At 42.2% G+C, this 25,882-nt stretch overlaps 2 protein-coding genes across 5 annotated transcripts in view; one reads left to right on the top strand and one right to left on the bottom strand.

Moving 5' to 3' along the window:
* The window catches only part of EPC1 (enhancer of polycomb homolog 1), a 94,043-nt gene that overhangs the window by 66,037 nt on the left and 2,124 nt on the right, over positions 1–25,882 (bottom strand). The window contains exon 1 of one of the 4 annotated variants that reach the window (XM_079913096.1): positions 813–1,305. The exons of 1 other annotated variant lie outside the window; for it this stretch is intronic. In XM_079913096.1, the coding sequence (XP_079769222.1) occupies positions 813–965 (153 nt within the window). In that variant the 5' untranslated portion in view covers positions 966–1,305. Of the gene's footprint in view, positions 1–812; positions 1,306–25,882 lie in introns of those variants that run through there. 2 more of the 4 variants (XM_079913093.1, XM_079913094.1) reach the window with 2 other exon arrangements.
* Positions 1,022–25,101, top strand: LOC307182008 (uncharacterized protein; the record flags this gene model as incomplete). Its single annotated transcript, XM_079913097.1, has 2 exons — positions 1,022–2,754; positions 22,167–25,101. The coding sequence occupies one exon, from the start codon at positions 1,022–1,024 to the stop codon at positions 1,760–1,762; it is 741 nt and encodes a 246-aa protein (XP_079769223.1). The 3' UTR covers positions 1,763–2,754; positions 22,167–25,101.

The following is a 25,882-nucleotide window of genomic DNA, read 5'->3' as shown; positions in this document are numbered from 1 at the left end:
GGACTCAGGTTTTATTAGGGAAGCAACTAATAACGTTACAGGCTCCAGAAGAGCCACATAGTACCCTCCCCCAAACCCGCAACATATTCTCAAGGATCAAAGGAAAAGTCAGGAGGAGGAGTCCGACCAGGTAGGACTGGAGAGGGATGGAGGTACAAGTCCCACAAAGAGGACGCACCACCTAAGTCGGATCCGGGCGGCTCGGGAGCCGCGACCTTCCGCGGCAGGGCTCCCGCCGCCCCCGCCCGGCCCCTTGGCGGCTCCACGTGGGCCGCGCCGGCCCCGCCAGCCTCCCCGGCCGCCGGGAGAGCACGGCCCCCAAGCGCCCGGAACCTGCGCTGCCGGCGCCGGCGGAGCGCGAAGGCCGAACCGGCCCCAGAGCGCCACCCAGCGGCCCGCGGAGAGGCCTGCAGGCGGGGCCTCCGCGGCCCGGCCGCCGCACCCCCCGCCGCCCGCCCGCCCGCTCGCTCCCTCTCCGGATGCACAAGGCCCAGCCCAAGCGCTCCGACCACAAAATGGCTGCCGGCAGCCTCGTCACGTGACCCCTTTGTGCCTTGCGGGCGCCTGAACTCCGCGGGGCCCGGGTCCGAGGGGCCGGGGTCAGCGGGTGGCCCAACAGGAGGCCCCGCCGGGCCGCCGCGGCCGGGGGGAGAGGCCGGGGGCGGCGAGGTAAAGGCCCCGCCGGCGACGGGAGTCGGCGGCGGAGAGAAGATGGCGGCCATTTTGTGTGGGTCTGCGCTCCGCCGCCGCCGCCGCAGGCAGCGGAGGCAGCGGGGCCCGGCGGTGGGTCGGACAGGGGAGTTAACACGTACCGACTCCTCTTCCTTCTCCATTCCGGTGGGCATCTGCGGCACGGCCCGGTTTATCGAGGCGTATTCGTGCAGGTCGGGCAGATCCTCACAGCGGAAAACCGGCAGCGGCTTCGAGGCGTCTAGCGCCCGCGCCCGAAACGACAGTTTACTCATCTCAGGCGCAGCAGATACCTCTCCGCTCTGGGGAAACGGCCCCGGCCAGCGGGATCATGGAGAACCGGGGGTTCGGTCCCCACTCGCCCGCCGCTGCCGGGGACTGGAGGGGCGGAGCGCGGAGCCCGCCGTCCGGGCACTCAGAGCCGCCGGGAGGTGGGAGGCCGAACCGCTCCGCTCCTCTCTCGCTCGCTCTCCTCAATACGCCATGGCCAACATGGCGGACATTAAAACTCCACTGTGCGCTCTTCAGCCAACCCCAGCCATTCCCCACACTGCATCGCGCAGCGGCGCGGGCACGCGGGGGGGGGGGCGCGGGCTCGAGGCCGGGCGCCGGCACGGAGCGCGCGTCCCGCCAACCCCCGGCGCCCGGCCCCGCTCCCCGCGCCGGGCCGCCCGGCCCCCGCCCCCACGGCCGCCAACAGGCCGGGCCGGGACGCGCGGGGCCCTCGGACGCCGGGGGCCACGGCCGACCTCCCCGCCCTGCGCGCCCGCTACCCGCCGCCCGCGCTCGCTCCCGCCCGGCGCCGTTGGCTGACAGGCGAGGGTGCAGGGAAGCGACCGCCCCTCGCGCGCCGGCTTTCGGCGCGGCGCGGCGCGGCGGCGGCGGCGGCGGCGGCGGCGGCGGCGGCCCGGGCACCTGTCACTGCCCGGCGGCCCGGCCCGGCAGTGGGAGAGCGGGCGCCCCCAGCCCGGGCCGGCGCGGCGCTTCAGGTCTTATGACGAAAATGCAGACGGCATTCGCGGCAGGATGCTACTTTGCCGGAACTTTTACCAGCCATTATCTTTACGTCTAATGAAACTCTGGATTGTATTTGATGGGCTCCGCGTGGATCCTGTGTCAGTTCCCATCATTGCGCTCCGTGTAAACAGGAGGCGTCCTACGTTGCTCCAAAGTAGGGCTTTGGTGGGGTTTTTTTTTTTTCATCCTGCATTTTATCGACCCGCACTCTTTTATTGTCATCGAAGCAAAGAGAATAATTATTATTGGACACCGTAACCTTCAGGGAAAATTTTTTTAAAGCAAGACACTTCAAAATTTGAGAGCCGGATGATTTTTCTACACTGGAAGAAAATGCTGCTTCAACATAGCCATGGGTTGACACTTATCATTTGTCCTCTGAAAAACTTTATACAATTGAATTATATGAAGACCCTATAATGCTCCTGTCAAACCAAAAAAAGAAGACTTAAAAAAAGAGGAAAAGATGTATTGTTAGAAGAGATTTAGATAGATGTGATGGCTACCATGTGACTTATATTACACACGAAAATGAGTATCTAGAGAGCTCTTTGCAGTGGAATATTTTAAAAATCCGGAAGACTGTTGCGGTGGGTTTAATAGGTTTGACAGCAAATTTTCAAATACTTGCCAAGATACAAAAATGTCCTGTATCTCCACTTTTCTCCCCGGGGGATACCTAGTAAAAATGATCACTATTCTTAATTACTGAATTGGATGGGAACTGTTATTGGCTTAAGGCACGGAAACAAAGTGCTATCTTTCAGGCTGGCTTCCTACCACCCTCTGGGGTGGGGAGAAAACGGATTGCAGGTCGCCAAAATTATCCTCAAACTCTAATACTGACAGCTCACCTCCCATGCAGCAGATGGACATTCATCTACATGTCCTATACTAAGACGATGCATTTATTCATTCAGTGAACAAACATTTTTTGAGACTTCACGGCCCTCTAAGTATGCTGCTAATTACTCAGCACCCACAGGACTCCCGGAGGAGATTACATGGTGGGAGCAGGACCGGCGGATGGCAACTGCCACACCTGGGGTAAGTGTGAGGGCGAGAGCTCAGGCTATTTGGAACCAGGCAGAAGTGGCACCCAATCCGTGGGGAGTGAGTGGCTCTAACGAAAGCATTCAGGAAAGGCTTTTTGGAGGAGATGATATCGGGGTGTAGGGTAAGTATGGGCCAAGGTTGCAAAAATGAAGAGGAGAAAGGTATCTTGGGCCAGGGGAGCAGCACGTGGGAAAACCCAGAGCCCTGAGTGGGCGTGTCACATTCTGGGATCCTCACCGCACCGTGGACCATGACACTTAATTAGCCAGGTTGAACAGTTCCGAAAATACTGGCTGGATATTAGTACAGCAGTCCTCGCCAGCCTACTATATTAGATTTCTGAAAATCCTAGTAGTAGAATTCGGTTGATTGAGGAACCTAAGAACTAAAATAGAGTCTTAAGTCATGAGTGAACCACCAAGAAAGTGAATATATATATATATATATATATATATATATAACTTTCATTAAAATAAGAGCCTATTGATAACATTCTCCATATCCTACACAAGTAATAATGGGCACTATACGATTAATTTCCTGTTCTCTAGAAATTCTAGACTCACCCTCCATGGCAGGTTCAGAGACATGCTTTCCAATTCTGCTTGCCTTTTGCAGGTGATCTGCCTGCCGAGAGACATTTTCTTTCTGCCACCGGTCCCCATCCAGCTCAATGCCCTGGATTTCTGACTTGTAGGTCTTACTTGCTTCCCAAAGACCCACAGGCTGGAGTCCCAAGCCTCTTACATTCAGTTCACTTCCCTCCCTCCTATGGGGCAGGAGTGCAGCAATAAAGGCTCTGGTTTAATTTTCCTCAGCATCCTTTATCCAACCCAAAGGTCCCTTGCAAAAATGGCTAATCCTGCACTGCCTTTCACTTTTTCTATTCCCAACTCAAACTTCCCTTTTTTTCTAAGTACCCACAACAAGAATGAGATGACATTCGCCATGTTGCAAAAGATACATACTAATGTAAAGCTGTATGCACTAGCCTTTCCCCAAAGGGAAGCTTTGGGTTGGGAAGGGACGTGCGGTATTTAAAACAGTTTTGATTCACGCCACAAATCTTTATTGAATAAGTAGGCAGCACACAGTACCATCATGGCGGGGATACAAATAAGATCCTGCTAAGGGGTCACCCCGTTAACAAAATGACCATGACCAGGCAGGATGGTGGCCTGCAGTGCTCTGGGAGTTCAGAAAGAAGGCAGTCAGTTCCAGGTGGGTTGATCAGACATTATGGGGAAGATAGCGTGTGATTCGGTTCTGAAGGATGGCTAATATTCCAACTGGTAACGGGAGTGAAATGGTAGAGGAAAAGGTCTTCATGGGAGAGGGCAACTCTATGGACAGAAAGCGGGGCGGAGGCTACTGCCAGGTGTGTGTGGAGATGAGAAGGAGGACTTGGCCAGGGTTCAGTAGGAGATGATAACAACACAGGTATAAGATAAAACTGGCAAGAACCTGGGTGGAGGGAGAAGGAGTAGAAAGGAAAGAGACATACGTTTTAACGGTAATAATAATCGCTCATAAGATCATCACCTTGCAACGTGATTCATTACGATTGATCTCACATACAAAACGTCTACTTAAACAACAACGAGAATATGTCAAATGCTAGAGCGCTGACGCTGCACTTTGCTATAGATGATAAACCTGAAATGCAGCTCTAGATATTAGTTTATGCCCAGTATGTGCCCAAGTCCCATTAAGTGCTCTTTGAAATTGTTTCTAGGATTTGCCTCCTTATTTCCTTTCCCACTGTCTTCACCATCACCTCAGCTTTCATCACGTCCCACCTAGAAACAACCTCCAAGTCCAAGTCTCCTTGATTTCGCTCCTTCCTTCAATAAGCCTCGATGAAACTCCACTTTATAGGCCACGGGGCTAATGCTCTCCTAACGGTGGCTGCTGGGAACCAACGGTGGCTTGTTGAGGCTGTGGATCCCTGGGGATATGACGATACAGAACAGACTGCCCTTCAGGCATTCACGGTGCAGTGCAGGCCCCCAAATCAGTGAACCTGAAGCCCCACTTCCATCTGTATCCTCCCTTCCCCAGCTCACTGATTCATCTTGCTCATTAGATAGAGCCAGTTTTGTGGGTGTTTTTTTGGCGTGGCTGTCGAGGCCTTATAGTTTTGCCTCACTCTCTCCAACATCATTTCTCCTTACTGCGTAAGACAGAAAAGCTCTTCACTCTGGATTTTACATCTCATCACCAGCTTTAGAAACCGGCCAAGTCTTTCCTGTCTCCAGGTTTTTTCTTTATTCCTTTCTGTCTGTTCTCCCTGTCCAGCTTCAGACCATCTACTTCTAGCTACTGAAATGCTACTTCACAGGCATGTTTTGAAGATCAAATGAAACAATCCATGTCAAGCATTCATACGGTCTCCGGTCCACAGTAAACATTCAATAGATGTAAGCTACTGCTGTTATCCTTCAAAATGCAACTCAGTGATCTTCCTTCATGAAATTTTGACGGCGTCACTTCTCTGGGTTCTAATTTCCTAATCTGAAGAATGAGTAAGTAGTTAGGTGAATTCAAACTAATTTTTAAGCCTTCGCCAATCTTTCTCATCTCTGAACTCCTATTAGAGTGTTCAATGAGCAAGAACGGTAACTACCACTTATCGAACATTTACTATGTGCCAGGCAGCGCAGAAGTACTTTTTTTTTTTTTTTTTTTTGTGGTTCGCGGGCCTCCCACTGCTGTGGCCTTTCCCGTTGCGGAGCACAGGCTCCAGACGCGCAGGCTCAGCGTCCATGGCTCACGGGCCCAGCCGCTCCGCGGCACGTGGGATCTTCCCGGACCGGGGCACGAACCCGTGTCCCCTGCATCGACAGGCGGACTCTCAACCACTGCGCCACCAGGGAAGCCCTGAAGTACATTTTAAATGCATCATCTCACTTAATTTTCAATATCTATGAGGTGCCTCCTGTTAAGAGCGGTTGCAAGTCCTGCCTCTCAAAGCTGGTGAGAGGCAACGCTGAGACCAGAATCCCTGGGATCTGACTCCAGAGTGGAGCCCCAGAAACCAGATAATAAAGTGAAGTGAGGCATGAACTGGGAGTGAGCCGAGAGAGAGGCTTGGCAATCAGGGCAGGAGGCAGCGAGAAGGAAAGCGGGACGTGTCGGGCCACCGATTGCGTTGTTTCTGAGGGTGGGAGAGACGTGGGCATATTTGTTTGCTGACAGCAAAGAATCATGTAAATGGATTAACTTTAGGACCGACTTCCTCTGAGGTTAAACTCTCAGAGAAGAATTCCAAAGAAGATAAACTCTCACTGATGGGCCAAAAGATTAAAAATAATAATCATAATAAATCCTGATACCAGTTTGGGTAGCAGGAGTCCAGATTCTTCCCTCCTTTCAAGCATTCAACAAATATTTCCTGGATGGTTACAGACAGCTAGGCAAAGCCGTTTGTGCAGAAGAACAATAATAAACAAGACATGATCCCTGTAGCCTCACAGAGCTAAGAATAAAGTAAGATACCGCGCTTGTATTTACTTGGGAAATGTGCAGTTAATCTCTTCAAGACGTGTGATGCACAATGATCTCAACATTAAAAAAAATGATACAGGGCTCTAATTGAGAGCATTGTGCAAAAGTACTAAATACATCTTCGCCTGCAGTAATCATTTTCCTTCACTTTCTTTTTATTTTCATAATAAGCTATAAAGAAATGGCATCAAATAATTCTTCCAAAATAACATTTAAGAAAATAAAAACTGGGAGCCCTTTATGATGTGTTGTATGTTAGAAAGTAAATGTTGAAATTGCGTTGCAGCATTTTTTTTTTTTTTTTTTTTGCGGTACGCGGGCCTCTCACTGTTGTGGCCTCTCCCGTTGCGGAGCACAGGCTCCGGACGCGCAGGCTCAGCGGCCATGGCTCACGGGCTCTAGAGCGCAGGCTCAGTAGTTGTGGTGCACGGGCTTAGTTGCTCCGCGGCATGTGGGATCTTCCCGGACCAGGGCTCGAACCCGTGTTCCCTGCATTGGCAGACGGATTCTTAACCACTGCGCCACCAGGGAAGCCCTCGCCTTTTATTCTTTTAAGGTAGAGGCAGACTGTTTCTGGATATATTCTGAACTGTTTTTATTTTATACAAAACATAGTTCTTAAATAGTATGTACAGAATTCCATGCATAAATCAACTCTGTAGAGAAATCAGCAGTTCAGATATTGCTTCTGTGACCCCCATTAAATATGCTGTAACGGGGGCTTCCTGGTGGCGCAGTGGTTGAGAGTCCGCCTGCCGATGCAGGGGACACTGGTTCGTGACCCGGTCCGGGGAGATCACACATGCCGCGGAGCGGCTGGGCCCGTGGGCCATGGCCGCTGAGCCTGCGCGTCCGGAGGCTCATAATAAATATATATATGTATTTATATAAATAAATATAAAAAATAAATATGTATTTGGTAGTATTTATCTAAACTGGATTTTGTTAAATTACTGTTTTTTTAATATACTTATTTATTTATTTTTAACTGTGTTGGGTCTCTGTTGCTGCGTGCGGGCTTTCTCTAGTTGCGGCGAGCGGGGGCTACTCTTTGTTGCCGTGCGTGGGCTTCTCATTGCGGTGGCTTCTCGTCACTGAGCACCGGCTCTAGGTGCACGGGCTTCAGTAGTTGTGGTTCATGGGCTCAGTAGTTGTGGCTTGGGGGCTCTAGAGCACAGGCTCAGTAGTTGTGGCGCACGGGCTTAGTTGCTTCGCGGCATGTGGGATCCTCCCGGACCAGGGCTCGAACCCGTGTCCCCTGCATTGGCAGGCGGATTCTTAACCACTGCGCCGCCAGGGAAGCCCCTTAAATTACTGTTGCCTTATTTAATCCAGTGACTGGCACTTACTGATAGACACTGTCTGTAGCCTACGTGTTGGTCCAATGTAAGGCGCAGAAGGACATAAACGAGAGGGAGGAGAGAGGGAAATGTAGGAACCTTTAGGTGCCCTACAGTCTTGAGCATATGAAACATACTACTTGAGTGTTACACAGATCAGTATGGTATAAATGGTACGTGAGGGGTGAAGGGATGAAACTTAGAGGAACAAGAAAAAAAGCTGTTTAATGAAGTCGAAATTTATGTTGAAAGGTTGAAGTCAAAGTTACCAGTGGGTGATGGACAAAGAAACGTTGACAGGGAGGAAGGCATTCAAGAGACAGACTGCGTGAACTGCCTTTGCTCCTATGACCCAAGGAAGGAACTTACTGCTATACTCATCTGAAACGTAATATTAGCGAAATAAAACTTTTACTTTCACTACATGTATTCTTCTTTATGACAGTTTGAGTAACGTTGTGCCGATTGCCGAGATAAGCACTCCGGGTCCGGTTCCTCCTCTCTTCCAGAGATGCGAAGGGCAGGTGAATGGTTTCAAACCTGAGGAGTGTGGTTATGGGTGTGAAGAATGATTCATGGAATGAGGAGAAGGGGCTGGGGATGGAACGGCGGGGAACACCAACATCTAGAAGACAGCAGAGGCGGAAGGGCCAGGAGAAGAGCAGAGGAGGCTGGGAGAAGCCAGATGACTATTCAAGGCGGCGATCGATGAGGAGGTCCCTGGAGACGCAGCAATCCCGATTGCCACAGGACAACGTGGGCGGAAAACTGAAGGAGTAACGGGCTGAGTGGTGCCTGAAACGTGCTCATCAGTCATTTCCCAGGCAAGTCAAGCGAGGTCAAGTGCCTCATAAGTGCCTCCTTACAAGACTTTTCTAGGTACTCGCTCACAGGAGTGAGAGCACCCTGAAGGCAAGGAAATCAGCTTAGCCTCAGGACACAGCTAGGGACACATCAGCAGCACCGCGCCACCACGTGACCCATTAGAAGAGAATATATTGCGTTATTTCTCGAGTCCTCACAAAATCCTGGTGACAGGAGGAAGTGAACCACATCTTCCATCTTTAAAGTTGCAGAAATAGTAAACAAACGACCAACCTGACTTGTTGAAGTGAGTTACTGACAAGAGCATACGCCACACCCAGATCTTAAAATTTCTTCTGAATTAGGTTTCCCAAACACTAGGCTCATTAGCTACAAGCAGCACAAGGACACTGTGGTAACACATATATTTGGATATATATTTTGGTGTTAATAGATTTATTCATTAGCCAGTTAACTTTTTGATGTTTTTATTCCCTCCAGTCTTTCTGGCTTTGTTTCTGTTTTTCACTTTCTTATTTTATAACATTGGAATAATACTGTATATTATTTTGTGGTCCTCACTTCTCAGTGTAATTTGAGATAGTACCACCTCATTAAATATTCTTCCCAAATGTTAGCTTAGCGTTTTTTTCAGAAGTATGTTTCATAAAACACTAATCCCAGAAGTTATGTTCTAAGATGAGAGTTCCATAAAGAGTTCCATATAAAACCAATAAGTGAGGGAAATACTGCCTATTATATCTTTCTCTTTAAAATACATACAGGCTCACAATGTATAGGCGCAAAGAAGTCCTGCAGAAATTTATTTACTTAGAACAGTATTTTCCAAAGTTATCTCACCTTGCAACCCCTTACCATGCATATACTATCAATTATTACCTTTAGTTTTATAAAAGCACACCTTGGGAAATTCTAACCTAGGCAATTCAAGGAAATAGAAGTTTTATCTGATCAAGTTATCTAATTACTTAAGAAGTCTCACATGTGAACTTTGAAAAAACAAAGTTCTTATAAATGTAAAAATGTATCTTTATTAACACTTCTTAAGATTTTTATCCTGGTAAAAACAGTGCAAATAAGACAGGCACTAGAACTGAGCAGGCTGCTATACTTTGGCAATATATTTGGTGTTTAATACTAAATTAACTAAAATGTCTAGCTACATTTCCTTCCAAAAGTGTCTCCACTAAAAAGGGCATGTTGAACTTTGATTCAGAGAGGTTTTTAAATTAAATTTAATTTAATTTTTTACTCTTACTTATGCTCTTGGAGCTGCAGTTTCTCCGTCCATAAGATAGGAATCATGATACAATCTATCACCTATGTTGTTACATTGATTCAATGAAATCATTAATGCAAAGAGTTTAGCAGGGACCTGACACAAAAGTCACGATCAACCCCCACGAGCTATGTTTTTTTGGCGGTACTTGGGCCTCTCACTGTTGTGGCCTCACCTGTTGCAGAGAACAGGCTCCGGACGCGCAGGCTCAGCGGCCATAGCTCACGCGCCCAGCCGCTCCGCGGCACGTGGGATCTTCCCGGACCGGGGCACGAACCCGTGTCCCCTGCATCGGCAGGCAGACTCTCAACCACTGCGCCACCAGGGAAGCCCGAGCTATTTTTTTAAGGATATTTTTTATTCTATTCCTTTGAATAGGTCATTCTACTTTTCTGAGCTTTATTTTTGTACATACAGTCTAAAACATAACATTCATTGTAAAGGCTTCAAAACTCTTAGCTAAGGAAACAAAACTAAGAAATCCTCAAATGAAACCAGAGACCGAGATACATATATAAACTAATCTATGTAAACTCTTACACTCATCTTTTTGTTTCGTTTCCATTTCGGAGTTTTGTTTCCTATGTTGAAATCTACAAGGACCTCTGCTGTACCCCCTCCCCCCATTGCCAATTGATTCACCAGGCGGTTGCCCAGTGACTGCTTAATCTCCAAATCTGGTCAGGCCACCTCCCCAGGGGGTCAGGGCCTCTCTGCACAGGTTGCTACAGTTTCTCTCAGGGTGAGTGCTGTGTGAAAAAAGAGTCCAATGCTATGTAACATTTTGCATTCAAAGTAGCAACATAGTGTAGTGAGACACAGCATTATGTACTGGAAGGAACGCTGGCTTCCATGTTGGAAGATCCAGATGCTCATGTAAGGCCTACCATTTACCAGCAGCATGAGCCTATAGAAATGATTTCGTTACTGGACCTTGAGCTTCTTGTATGCCTGATCTAAGAGAACACTTTTTCTCCTCCCTCTTAGACCATTACGAAGAACAAATGAGATAGTATTGTGTGTTCATTGCAGCTCTATTTACAATAGCCAGGACATGGAAGCAACCTAAGTGTCCATCGACAGATGAATGAATAAAGAAGATGTGGCACATATATACAATGGACTATTACTCAGCCATAAAAAGAAACGAAATTGAGTTATTTGTAGTGAGGAGGATGGACCTAGAGTCTGTCATACAGAGTGAAGTAAGTCAAAAAGAGTAAGACAAATACCGTATGCTAACACATATAAATGGAATCTAAGGAAAAAAAAAAAAGGTCATGAAGAACCTAGGGGCAAGACAGGAATAAAGACACAGACCTACTAGAGAATGGACTTGAGGACATGGGGAGGGGGAAGGGTAAGCTGTGACAAAGTGAGAGAGTGGCATGGACATATATACACTACCAAATGTAAAACCGATAGCTAGTGGGAAGCAGCTGCATAGCACAGGGAGATCAGCTCCATGCTTTGTGACCGCCTGGAGGGGTGGGATAGGGAGGGTGGGAGGGAGGGAGACGCAAGAGGGAAGAGATATGGGGATATATGTATATGTATAGCTGATTCACTTTGTTATAAAGCAGAAACTAACACACCATTGTAAAGCAATTATACTCCAATAAAGATGTTTAAAAAAAAAAGAGATAGTATTGTGAAAAATCTTTGACAATTGCAAAATGCCATATAATAAGGAAGAATATGTTATTTAATTTCCATTTCACCATAGTTGGTTAGGAAGGGCATAGGTATATTTGCCCCCAAATAACACATTGAAACAGAACATCTGTCAGCTGTTCAAATCGTCCAGTTGATCACAGAAGATTTTATCGCTAGTCTAGGGCCCTTTAGACATTTTCTTAAATAGGAAATCTTCAAGACAACACCAAAATTCACCCACTTTATTTATTTTTCAATAGTCTTTCTTTCACCACTTTTAATTTATCTTGCCATATTTTTTCAGTTATTCTAGAGAGTGTCTAGCGCAAGATAAAAATTTAGGAAATCTATGATAAGTTTGAATTATTTTGAGATAAAAAATGTACCTGTATTATATTTTTTATGGTTATAATTTTTTATAGTTTTCTCAAATTTCTCCTTATCTAAACCCACATTTAGAACAGAAAATAAAAATGTTTTCTTGACTTTGTTCACTAATTTACCTTTAAAGCAGCATTCAAGGTTTCTGGCAGATGACGATACGGAGGAGATTTAAGAACAATTGTTAAAAGATTGTAATATAGTGGTTAAAAGTGCTGGCTCCAGAGTCAGACACGATTTGGGTGTGAATCTCAACTCTGCTCTTTTCTAGCTCTGTGAACCTGTATAAAATTCTTAACTTCTACACTACACTGAGATAATGCATACTTCCAAGTATTGTTTGGAATATACAGATAAGCCACATAAACAAAGTTACTGAGTTCTTACTTTGGCCCGTGTGCTTCATTTGCACGATCTCATTTAATCCTTACAAAATCTTACAATGGCTTCAGTTCCTGTCGTGATAGTAAGATTCCAATAAATGTTGGATATTATTTCACAAAAAAACCTGAGTATTTTTCTTATAGACTAAGAAATAGTTTCCAGTGGAGGGTGGAAAATTGGTTGCTCGGGTAGGGTGACCCAGGTCCAAATTACTTTCATTTCAACATAAACGCTACACTGGGTTTACACTAGCTGTTTAGTCCTCCTTTCTCTTGAACAAAAACATTCAAAACCCAAACCTTAAAAAAAAGAAATGCTATCTAAATAAAAAAGTGTTCCCTCTTGAATAATTTTCCAAACCCCATCCTTTCTCATTCCCTTCACAAAAATACCAGTGCCTGTGTGCGCGTGCATGCACACACACACTTTTTCACATCAGGCTTGTAGGGGACACTATTGCGTGTTTCTCCAGCATCTCGTTACCCTCCTTCCATGTTCTTTTTTTTTTTTTTTTTTTTTGCGGTACGCGGGCCTCTCACTGTTGTGGCCTCTCCTGTTGCGGAGCACAGGCTCCGGACGCGCAGGCTCAGCGGCCATGGCTCACAGGCCCAGCCGCTCCGCGGCATGTGGGATCTCCCCCGACCGGGGCACGAACCCGCCTCCCCTGCATTGGCAGGCGGACTCTCAACCACTGCGCCACCAGGGAAGCCCCTGCCCTCCTTCCACCTTAAGAGAATTCTCTTTGCCTTTATTTTCTTGGGTTGTTCCATAACCTGTGCCTTTTTTGAATAAACTTTCATGCTCTCCTTGAGAAACAATGATTCTTCAGCATTAATTTTTAACAAATTATATATAATGGTCTTTCTTAATTCCCCATGGGAATAAAAAAAAAACAATTTTCAGTATACAGGAAATAGTCTAATTTTATAATAATATTGTCTCCATTACGTGAGTTTTTAGGACTAGTTTTTAAAAGCAAAGAGCTTTTTAAGCCATGTTACATTTTTATAATTGAGTCATCAATGAATTAAAAAATAATTCACACTAGGCTATCTCATCTGTATTAAATATTTATTAGCATTTTACTTTAAAAGATGTAGGTTCCAGGGGCTTCCCTGGTGGCGCAGTGGTTGAGAGTCCGCCTGCCGATGCAGAGGACATGGGTTCGTGGCCCGGTCCGGGAAGATCCCACGTGCTGCGGAGCGGCTGGGCCCGTGAGCCATGACCGCTGAGCCTGTGCCTCCGGAGCCTGTGCTCCGCAACGGGAGAGGCCACAACAGTGAGAGGCCCGCGTACCGCAAAAAAAAAAAAGAAAAAGATGTAGGTTCCAATCCTGGCTTTGCCACCAACTAGCTGTGTGATCTTGATCTTAATTTCCCTGGACCTCAGTATCTTCGACTTTGAAAAAAAGGCCTAAGACTTACTGATCCCTTCCGATGCTTCCAACTCAAATTTTATGATTATCTCCCCATTGCTGTAGTTGGTCGAAAAAAATGGGGATACATGAAATTTTCTAAATGTAAAACGCTAGGAAAAGAAAATTAAATTTGAGATATGTGATTTCCATGGAAACTATGCCTTCAGCATTTCCTGACTCTATGTTTACATAGTATAGAAGGCCCTTATGAAGGTTATGAGAGCTAATAAAGTCCTAGAAGATATGCCTTAGGGAGAGTAATTTCAATGAGTGAGTCAAGATGTTATACTGTGTTAGTTGGTAATTAGTAACACTTGATGATTAAACAAAAAGTTCTTAAAGAATGCTTAGTAGAAGTAGTCTTGCCATAAGTGTGGTCAAATGTGGTCTGAGAAATCCATGTAGCTTACAAATATATCATTAAAACTGGAAAATAAATATTCAGAATTAATATGGAAAGAAAGATACAAACTTCGAAACAAAAGCTGAAGCAGAAATGGTCAAAATAATTAAGTCTGGTAATAAAACGTCTGCAGTTAGTCTGATATTACCACTGGAAAAGTGCAGGGAATTTCTATGTAATAAAGAAAGTAACTAACACAATATTATTGTTCAAGCACTGAGAAAAAAATACCAAACAGCAACAATAACAACAATAATAGTAACAATGTAACCAATAACAATTTGAAAAGTATGATGAAAGTATGAAGAGTACGTTTAAATCTTACATCAAAAAACTAGGTTACGTTTTATATACTTTAATAAGTTTTCCTAACATTGTTTCATTTACGGGGCTCCATCTCTGTGCAAGCATTGTATTACGAACCATGGGAGATACAAAGAAAGAGATGGCATTGTCCTTAATGAACTTAAGTTGTGTAAAAACAAACAGGGTATGTCCTGTGTGAATATTCTGGAATACCCTGGTTTGAAAGGAACATTTAAAATAATTTTATATCTTTATATTTTCAGATTTACAAATGATTGAAATAAAATATACTGGAAATGTTTCATAAATTTACTTTACAAACTGGTTTATTTTCATCTCTTTTCATGATATTTAAGAACTAATTTTTCAGGTTAACTATCTTAAACCGAAAGTTTATTCATCATTTCAGATTTTCCATAATGAAGTTGGAAATCAATATTCAACCATCATGGAATAGTCAACCATCAATTTATGTGACTATTCATCATGAAAAACTCTACAAATAACAAATGCTGGAGAGGGTGTGGAGAAAAGGGAACCCTCTTATGCTGTTGGTGGGAATGTAAATTGATACAGCCACTATGGAGAACAGTATGAAGGTTCCTTGAAAAACTAAAAATAGAACTGCCATGCGACCCAGCAATCCCACTCCTGGGCATATATCCAGACAAAACTCTAATTCAAAAAGATACATGCACCCCTATGTTCATAGCAGCATTATTTACAATAGCCAAGACATGGAAACAACCTAAATGTCCATGGACAGATGAATGGATAAAGAAGATATGGTACATATATACAGTGGAATACTACTCAGCCATAAAAAAGAACAAAATAATGCCATTTGCAGCAACATGGATGCAACTAGAGATTATCATACCAAGTGAAGTAAATCAGAAAGAGAAGACAAATACCATAAGATATCACTTATATGTGGAATCTGAAATATGACACCAATGAACCTATCTTCGAAACAAACAGACTCACAGACATAGAGAACAGACGTGTGATTGCCAAAGGAGAGGGGGTCGGGAGAGGGATGGAGTGAGGTTGGGGTGAGCAGATGTAAGCTATTATATACAGAATGGATAAACAACACCACATACTATATAGCACAGAGAACTATACCCAATATCCTATGATAAACCATAATGGAAAGAATATTTTTAAAAGAATTTATATATATATGTGTATATATATATATACACATATATATATATCTGAATCACTGCTGTACAGCAGAAATTAACACAACCTTGTAAAGTAAGTAATTTATGTATCTATTAAAGTGACAATGGTGTTATGGCAGTACATGGAAAGAAGCACCTACAGCAAAGGTGAAACGAGGGAGCAAAGAGCAGTACATGAGGAACCCACACAGGGATCACGACCTCCTAAACATCTATGATAGACAATGAGAGAATCACGAAGGAACAGAGAGAAGAAAGTTCCTCCCCAAGTGTGTGAAGCAGTGTGATACCACCTTCCTCACACACTTGAGAGAGAGAGACAGAGTTTCTCTGTTGGGTGTAATGTAGCATTTGCAATGGTAAATTCCAGAGCTAAAAAGAAACTACCTGGAAATTTCCAATATTCCACTCTTAACATCACTAACCATCCAAACTTTTAAAAAGTTTAGTAAGAGGTGAATTACGCCAGAAAAATCTTATGAAATTTAGTGTAGCTAATCTTGAATTTTAGATCTAAAGAATAAAGTTTTAAAATAAAATTTCATAATCATAAAAACCAAAATTTGAAATTCCATATATTTGGTATGTCAAATAGAATGTGTACTTAAAATTTCTATTCATTGTTTAACTCAAATTTTATTTTCAAGATTTCCCCCACTGTTTCACTAGTTCCTTTAACATAGTGTGGCTGAACAAGTGTGCTTCCAAAAAAGCACAAAATCTTAAAGAGTCAAATAAAGATGTGTTTCCAATTGAAATGTATACTTTTAAATTTTATACGAAATTTGAGTTCCCATACATTTGAAAGGAAATAATACATAGACAACCGTCTATTTTTATGGTCTCAAATGAAGAGTAATGTCATTCTGCCATCAGCTAGCCTGTTATTTTTCTTCTTTTCTCTTTACATTTCTATTCATTTAGGGAAAAAGAATACTCAGTTATTATCAATACAAGTAGCCTTATAGATACAAACTCATAATTGCCAAGAAATAGTAAACAAAAGCAAATAAATCCCTTATGCATTCTTTCAATTCTTCAGTGCTGCCCCCTGCTGCCCCCTGCTGCCCAGTGTTCACACTTAACTGAAAATTGTCCCAAACTTTCAACCTATTTTACTTCTCTTTACTTTTCCCACCAAAACTTATCTGGCCGGAGATCCAGACCACTGGAGTTTTCCTCTACCAGCCTAATGCGTAAACAGGTTTATATATCAAAGAAGTAGTTCCTCCCTATTTAACCCATCACCATTTTCTGGCCAGTTACAAGCACTTGAACTGATGTTTGATGGGCAATGACCAACATCCAGGTTCCCAAGTCCTCCCTGTGCTGTTTCCCAGCTACCATCATGGGTCTATCTCCCCCCAGTCTCTAGCCCCCAAGCATTACAGCTTACTGTCTACCCACACTGGACTTCTAGCTGGTATTCCCAAGTGCCACAGTGTTTTCTCTCCTCCTTGCCTATGCTCACTCACGCTTTCTTTACCCGCATGTCTTCTCTCAATTTCTACATGTTGAAAGCCTATCCACCTTCCAAGGTTCTGGTCAAAAGTACCTGCTCCACGAGGTTTACCCCAATTCCCAAATCTTTCTCTTCTGTTCTCCCTTTAATCCTTTAAGGCCCTGCACCATATAGTTGTTGTTTTAATGTAGTGGAAGCTCAATAAGGATTTATTTAATGAGTGAAGAGCAGTTAGCAAAGGAATCTTAATTCTTGGAGAGGATAGCTGATTCACTGACTTTTTGTAGAGGACCTGGGGGAGGACAAAGGGAGCCTCTCTAATATTGCAACAACCTTACACCTGAATAGAGTGGTCTTTTTAATTCCCATCACACCAAGTAAGACTGATTTTGATCCCTAAAATCAGGAGTGACTGTGAAAAAGTGAACTTAAAGCGCACACTGAGTGCTTATGTCATGTCAGGCACCATTCTAGGCGCTTTACATGCATGAACCCCACTGTAATCTCACAGCAGCCAGGTGAGTAAGTAATATCACTTCGATTCATAGAAGAGAAAACTGGGGTTCTGCACAGTTGAGTAACTGGCCAAAGGTTACACACGTCGTAAAGGGCAGACCGAGGAACTCAGATTGGTCAAAGCTGTGTATTTAAAGTGTTCTCATAATGTCTTCAACAGAAATGTGTATGGAGAGACTTCCAGTCAGCTATCTGGAAGTTAAAAAAAACCTTGTCAATAGAATCGCCTTGGAAATTGTGACCATATAGTCAGATGAAAGCCATGAGAGAGACTCAGTGTCAGTTAAATCTGTTAATATCTGCAAGAGTTGATTGCCTACAAGACAGAATGTGAAAGAATGTAGGAGCCTGCAAGAATTCTTGATTTCTTGAATATTCTATATTTGTTTAGACTAAAGTGAGCCTAATGATGCTATATGTACATTTTTATTTATTTTGTTTCTTGGTATTTTTATTATATGACTTACTCTGAGCTGTATGCTATGGCATTGTTTTCTTGACTAAGAAAAGTAACATCAAGGGGGCTTCCCTGGTGGCGCAGTGGTTGAGAATCCGCCTGCCAATGCAGGGGACACGGGTTCGTGCCCCGGTCCGGGAAGATCCCACATGCCGCGGAGCGGCTGGGCCCCTGAGCCATGGCCGCTGAGCCTGCGCGTCCGGAGCCTGTGCTCCACAACGGGAGAGACCACAACAGTGAGAGGTCCGCGTACCGCAAAAAAAAAAAAAAAAAAAGAAAGGAAAGTAACATCAACTAGTATAGGGTTTTTTGGGTTTTTGTGTTTTCCCCCCATAATAGGATAACCGGAGGTTTTTTTGGCCTTTTTCATTTACATCTTCCACTTTTTCATACTACTTTATGAAGATAACCTGGGACGGGAGGGACTTCTATTTGAGTTCTTTGAGTGCTTGTAGCTTGTAGCAGTGATTAAGAGCAGGGGTTCCAAGGCAGACTGCCTGCCTTGCAACCTTGGCTCCGCTGTTCCCTAATTCTGTGGCTCTTGAGACAGTACTTCTCTAAGCCTCCATTTTCTTCTTCTCTGGAAATTGGGGGGACGGTAGTATTCACAGGGCTTTAAGGGTTACACAGCATAATTCACTTTAAGCCCTTAGCACAGTGCCTGAAACACAGTAAAACTCAATAAACGGTAGCTATTATTTCTATTATTGTGATGATTGTTATTTTTCACAGGAATGGGTATAAGTAGCCAGCTCTTAAGTTTTCTCATAATTGTAATTGAATAGTTATAAGTAACGTCTGCCTTTTCTACTGAGCTACGTCTATTATCAAATTCCATTTTTGGCTGATGGGAAGTAAAACAAGATTGTCCCCATGGGGAGTGTTCTTATGTGGTGGGGGAAACTGAAATCCTTACATCTGAAACATGTTTATTTGTATCTACAGAAGATAAAATTATTAAGAGAACTAAAAAAAAAAAAAAAAAAAAAAACAAAGAATGTAGAAGCCTGCCAAGTTCAAAGGTCTCTAAGGGACAGTTATATATTCTAAAAGATTAAGAAATGCGAAATTCAAATATTTGTCAGTTGATGTAGCCACTTGTACGGGGACCAACGATTCTGACATGACTTGAAAAAAAGGTAAAGATATGACTCAATATCTCAGGGAAGTAGACTTTGAGAATAGTTTTTTGTTTTTTTTGATACAGTGAACATAAATAAGGCTCATTGTGTCACATCAGTGTCTCAGACAAGGATCTAATTGTGTTCTAATCAAAATCTCTGCTCATCGAGAAACTTCAATTAGCTGAGAAGGCAGACAAAAAATAAACTTGAGAAGGCAACACCACAAATTGTTTGGTAGGATAACTCTTTTCTTAGTAGGTAAGAATCTTTCAACTTCAGAAAGATTTAGGATAAGTACAGAAATGTTTTCTTAGTCTATGTAATTTTTCTGTTTCATTACATTTGACCTAATGGAGTAAGAGGTTAGCTTATTACACATTTAAGTAGAACTCCTACTAAGTTATATGAAGTATAAACATTAAAGAGAACTTAAGAATCAACATATTTAGAAGTTCAATTTATGAGACAGGTAAGACTTTCTTAACTTAAAAATGTCTGCTAAAGTACCAAAGTAGGCAATCAGATGTAGTAAATGTATAAATGTATATAAAAAGTTGGGAGGTGTTTATATAAGTGAGACCAAAAGTCCTTCAATATACAAGACTATCTATAGTCTTTCAATATACAAGACTCACTCTTGAGAGCATCAAGTAACTTGTAACTGAAGACTAGCAGTTGATCCATTTTTCTTCCAACTAAAGTTGCTCATTAGGCAATCAGAATATGTTAACAGAACTGGTTGGACTGTCCAATTATTCTTTCAGTTTGAACCTTCCTCACTTCCTAGAAGATGGATTGTAGCTTTTGAAAGATTGAGATGAGAAGTAGCAACACTATCTACTGACCACCCCAATTTTTGGTTTAGTGGCTCTCTTCCGTAGTGTCGCTCAGCAATTCTCAACCCTGGCTATGTAATATCGATAGAATCACGTGGACAGCTTTTGCAAAATACTTACGCCCAGATTCCACCCAGATCAGCTAGAACCTCTGAGGATGGGGTGCAGGCATTTTATTTTTGAGTTTCTTGTTGATTCTAAGTGCAGACAGAGTTGAGAACCACTGGTCTACATTGTTTGCCTACCGTGGTCTGAAGTTCCAAGAGAACTTTCCACAACTATGGACGTTGCTGCAGACTGAACGTTTATGTCCTCCCCCACCCTCCAATTCATATATTGAAGTCCTAGCCCCCGATGTGATGGCATTTGGAGGTGGGGCCTTTGGGAGGTGATTAGGTCACGAGGGTGGAGCCTTCATGAATGGGATCGGTGCCCTTGTAAAAGAGACCCCAGAGAGCTCCTTCTCCCCTTCTGCCGTGCGAGGACACATCTATGAACCAGGAAGTGGACCCTCACCAGACACAGAATCTGCTGGCACCTTGATCTTGGACTTCCTATCTTCCAGAACTGTGAGAAATAAATTTCGGTCATTTATAAGCTACCCAGTTTATGATATTCTGTGACGGCAACTTGAACGACTAAGACAGAAACATTCCACAAACCTGTTGTCCAATAACCACCAGCCAGGTGTAGCTACTGAATGTTTAATTTTAATTACTTCAAATTTAAATTTACATACAGCCACGTGTGGCTAGTGGCCACTATCCTGGACAGCACAGTTCTGGCAGTCCTGGCCATTTTAAATGATGTGCGTCTGTTATTACACAGGTGCTAAGTGACGCTTTTTGATACTGGACAAAACCAGTACAAAGCTGCCTCCTCGGGGTACTTCATCCCAGCTTCTTGCCAAGGCCTCCAGTGGATACAAGGATAACTCAACACTTACACAGGCTACTGGAAATGTTAAGGACATTGAATTGGCTGACTGTTTTTTACTCATTTATGTGGGAGGTTTGTTTCTTGGACTTTAATGAAAAATGAGCAAAAGCCTTCAGAACTAAATTATTTCTTTTTTTTAAATTTATTTATTTACTTATTTATTTTTGGCTGTGTTGTGGTGCGCGGGCTTCTCATTGCGGTGGCTTCTCTCCTTGCAGAGCACGGGTTCTAGGCGTGTGGGCTTCAGTAGTTAGAGCACGCAGGCTCAGCAGTTGTGGCGCACGGGCTTAGTTGCTCCGCAGCATGTGGGATCTTCCTGGACCAGGGATCGAACCCATGTCCCCTGCATTAGCAGGTGGATTCTTAAACACTGGGCCACCAGGGAAGTCTCTAACTTGTTTCTTATGTCTCAAAGCAGTGAAGCAATTACACTCTTGGAAAGGCCCTCTTGGCTCCTTGGCACGTGAGAGTGTTTTTCAGCTGGAGGTTGTGACCTCTGTCTTGGGAGGATGGAGGGTTTCCAGTGCATTGGGGCAGCGGCCTGAGTTTCAGAGCTAAATATAGGTCATTGGCATGACGGCCTCTCTTTCTCAGTCTCATCAAAACTGTGTCCTTTTAATGAAAGTGGGGCTTTAGTGGCTGGTGGGATAAAATCTTGAGAAAAACCATCAAAATGCCACAGATACACAAGTCTTTTTCAGATGTAACTTGCTACCGAGTACAACTAAGTTCTATTTTTACTTGGTTTTAAAAATAATTGGTAAATTATGGACTAATTTTTTTTGAAGTTAAAAACACACACATATATGAATTGATGGAAAAATAAGTCTCAAATGTGTTGTTCATGCTGAGGATAAGAGGAATCCTCCTTCAAGTCATCGCTCAGCTCTCAAGCAGGATATCCTGACCACCTATTCATCCTGCATATGTATTTATTCATATATTCGCCATTTATGAAATGACATCCTTTACAGTTTGGCATATTTCAAGCCAGAATATTTACCATGGCAGGTACGATCTGATCCTCTAGAGCAGCGTCTCAAAGGGTGGTCTCTGGACTGAAAGCATCGGCAGCACCTGGGGGCTGGCAGCTTCTCAGGCCCCGCCCCAGACCCACTGATCCAGGAACCCCAGGTGTGGGCCCAGACACCTGTGTTTTAGGTGATTCCGGTGCACACTCAAGTTTGAGGTACACTGAATCCCCCAAGGGGAAAACTTCCATACATCCCAAAGATGGAAACATTTTGTACATAAAATTGACCTTGTAAGTCGTGAAATAGGAGCCAGTATTCTCTTTCAACCTAGTGCTATGAATCATGAATTTACCCTCTTCAACAAAGCCTCACTGACTCTCTACTCTCTGATCTTTTTTTCCCTATAGAAATGCAACTTCTAAAAGAATTTCAGAGATGTTCCTGAAGAGATGAGATGCAGTACATGTGCCTTCTGCAAATTCAATACAAAAATTCAGATATGTACAACTGATAAATTAGGTAAGCACTACTCATCTTAAGAAAAGATTATTAGATTTATAAAATTAGTCACTAGAGGATTCATTTAAACAGGAGTATCATACAGTGCATTTAAAATATGCCAATTTACAGAACATAAATTCACAAATATCCAGTGTGACAGTATAGAAGAATAGGTAGTTATACAGGCTATGATTTCAGACTTTCCAGGTTCAAACTCCACCTTTTTCACTTACTGTGTAACCTGGGCCAAACCTCTCTAAGCCTCCGTTTCCTCATTTGTGAAATGGGTATAATAATTATCCTATCCCCAAAGTTTGTGTGAGGATTTAAAGAGATCTTTAATAAAGGTAGCATTTAACCTAGAGGCTGGGACATAGTAAGCTCTAATTAAATGTTTATTTTTTTCTAAATTAGCTGCATCCATGAGCAGTCTGCTCTCTATGAAAACAGATATTCATGTTTTATCGTTGAAGAATGTTTTTACAAAGCCATTAAAGTTTATACAAAACAAATGGGAGCTAGCCACATTGAGCACTGGCTACTCAGCAGGTGTTCACCTTTCCAAAAGATCCTCCCTAGCTAAACCGATTAAGGTAACTTCAATCTCCCGGTCAGTGAAGGGTTTAGGTATGAGCATTTCCTACAAACCTGGCCAAAGAACTGTAAGAAGCAGTGTGCTGTGGGCCTCTGGGAAAGAATTTCTTCCCTTCTAAAAAGATACATAAGAGAAACTCTCCTCCCTCTGGAAATTGTAATATCAGGATATGATGCTTGGAGCTGCAGCAGCCATCTTGTGACTATGAGGAAAGACACTGCTGACATTACGGCAATGTAAAAGAATAGAACCTACCAAGGAACTTGGTAACATTGTTGAGCTATTGAACCCAACCTAGAACTGGCTTGCCTCCTGATTATTAATTTAGTTGAAATAATAAATCTCCTCATTTTTTCACACCATTATCAGTAGGATCCTACGTTAGTACAAAAGCAAACTATATGATATAATACATTTAGTATCTTAATTGGCTGTGTGACAAACTAATTTGGTGACTTTATTCTGGAGGTGATCTTAAACCACACGTAGAGATTTAATGAAGAGTTCCTTCCCTTCCAATTCATCTATATATAACAGCAGTCTGACTTTCCTGCTCCATATCTGATGTACTTAACTAATTACCGATTAGCTAAATGTCTAATCATATTACCTTCATAAATTAAAATACAAAAGGTTATTATAAAAATTTCTGTTACATAAATATCATTAAAATTTTCAGGTTTCAAAATAAAAATAAATATCTTAATTCTGATGTAATCCTTCAACACTATAATTGTATTTCCCTGCTTCATCTCACCATTTTTATTGACATTGACATTTATTTCATGACAAGGAGAGCAAAATGTACAAAATGAGGCTTCACCACGTTAAAAAAAAAAGTTTTCATTAAACGGACCTCACAAGGACACATCCAAAATTCCTACAACCAGAGTGATCCCCGTCTCCTTTCTTCTCAAGCGAATAAGTTAATATTTTATTTCTCACTTTGCAATAGGAATTTGCATTAGCTAACCAGCTATTTATATAGCATCTGTTTGGGCTATATCTAAAATCTGAGGGCTATCTTCCCCTCACTGTGTCCCAAATAATGGTCCTTTAGTAGAAGGACAGAAGGACACTTGTTAAATCCTATATAAATAGATTAAAAAAATTTTTTTTAAGTTTTTACCCCAGAAATCTTACTTTGCCTTTATTCTCAGATGGGAACCTCCCACATCCAAGATCTTAGATTTAAGTATCTTTAAAATGTTGAACCACATTGGACTGTAAACTCCCTGAGAGCAGGGATCCTTGCCTCTTTGTCTTAATATTGTATCTCAGCCCTTTAGCATCATAGCACATAATAGGAAGAAATACTAGAACAAACATACCCCCAAAAGAAAAAAATGCTGAATAAATCAAGTATAAAGGATACTCCTTTCATCTTTTTCTTCAAGAAATCATTATCTTTGCTTTACTTTCCCTTCAGAGTCTCCATTTGAGAATCTTTTGGGAAAGATAAAAAACAAAGTCATAACACAAACACCCATTTGGTCTCTTATTTTCTTTCCCCGTCTCTTCCTTTGCAAAACATGTAATGATATGTCCAAGAAATAGCACAGGTAAGTACGCACAAAAAGAGGGTGGAATTAGAAATATATACAGTTTCAGGTCTCTATTGAACTTGGTTTTCAGAGGGCAAAATTTTTAGCTATCTTTCCTTCTTTTAAAAAAGTTTATTCCAAGGTGTATTAGATTGGTTCTGGCTAATTGATATTTTCAGCATTTTATGATGTCATCTTGATATCACTGCACATGTTTCTTCCCTTTGTTACTTCATCTTTCCTAATAGGTTTGCTAACCTGAAAATTTCCCCAATCTTTAGCAATACTAATGCATACAAATTAATAAATTAGGAAATTATGTTGGTTCACTAAATGAAGTCTTAATAAAATTTTCAGTTTATTTCCATTATTGACCAAGCTCATAATTTCAAGTTCGTATTTCTGAGGTTTATTGTTTGGAATTTGATTTACAGATTTTCTGTGTCTTTGGCATTATTTATTTCTTCTTTCTGCAAACTGTTTTTTGGCCATTTCACTACTCATTGATCCCTCCCCCTCCCTCAGAGGGATGGGCAGGGTGAAAAAAATGATAACGATATTTTAACATAGTCAATTTTGCTACTTGCTACTATCTCTGATAAAAAGGTGTGCAAGAAAAAATAAGTGTGTAAATGTTGACTGAAATGACATTTCAAGATTAAAAAAATAATTCTTTATTGTTCATGATCTAGCAACTGTTACTATGAAAAACTGAGTTAGTTCCCTGTACACCAAATTTAATAAATAAAGATTTTTTTCTGATAAAACATAGTTTATTATAATCACTCTAATCATAATCTCACCAAACTCAAACTAAATGCCTACAAAACGTTGTCAATAAAAAAAAAAAAAAAAATTAACGTCCAAAGAATGAAGAGCTAAAATGAAGCCCAAGGTGGATTTAAAAATGGAGAATAATATAAAACAATGAGTTGTTTTTGCCTCATAGATTTAAACCTCCTTATTTAGTGATGTAAGAGTCACAGATAGAAGAATATCTTTAACATAAATATCTATGGGTGATTTTAAAAAGTGAAGATGTAACTATAATGGTTACTCATAATCAATGATGTAATAGTCAATGATATAGGAGAACAAAGAACATTGCATAGCTACATATGGACTTCACAGCATCAGTCTGTTTTTAAAAAGAGGGGCTACATTATATAAACATTTTTAGTTTTCACAAATTAAAATGAAAAACGTCACCAGCTGAATAAGAGAATATTTTAGCAATAAACATATTGGGCAGTATATTTTATTCAGTAGATTAACTTCGGGGAACTAAACTCCAGCAAAATCAGGGGGTTAGATAATATATTTACACCTGCAGTATTCCATTCTATAAATAATCTATAACGTCAAAACCAGTCTTGATGGCGGCATTTAAATTTTTTGAAGAGATAAAATGTTACAGTGAACATTTTCAAATTTTTATAGCAGAGTATAAACAAAATATAGGCATCATATATAAATATTTTTG

The sequence above is a fragment of the Stenella coeruleoalba genome, assembly GCF_951394435.1.
Source record: "Stenella coeruleoalba genome assembly, chromosome: 2".
Taxonomy (NCBI): domain Eukaryota; kingdom Metazoa; phylum Chordata; class Mammalia; order Artiodactyla; family Delphinidae; genus Stenella; species Stenella coeruleoalba.
Note: the sequence above shows the minus strand (reverse complement) of the source record. Positions and strands in the feature narration are given on the sequence as shown.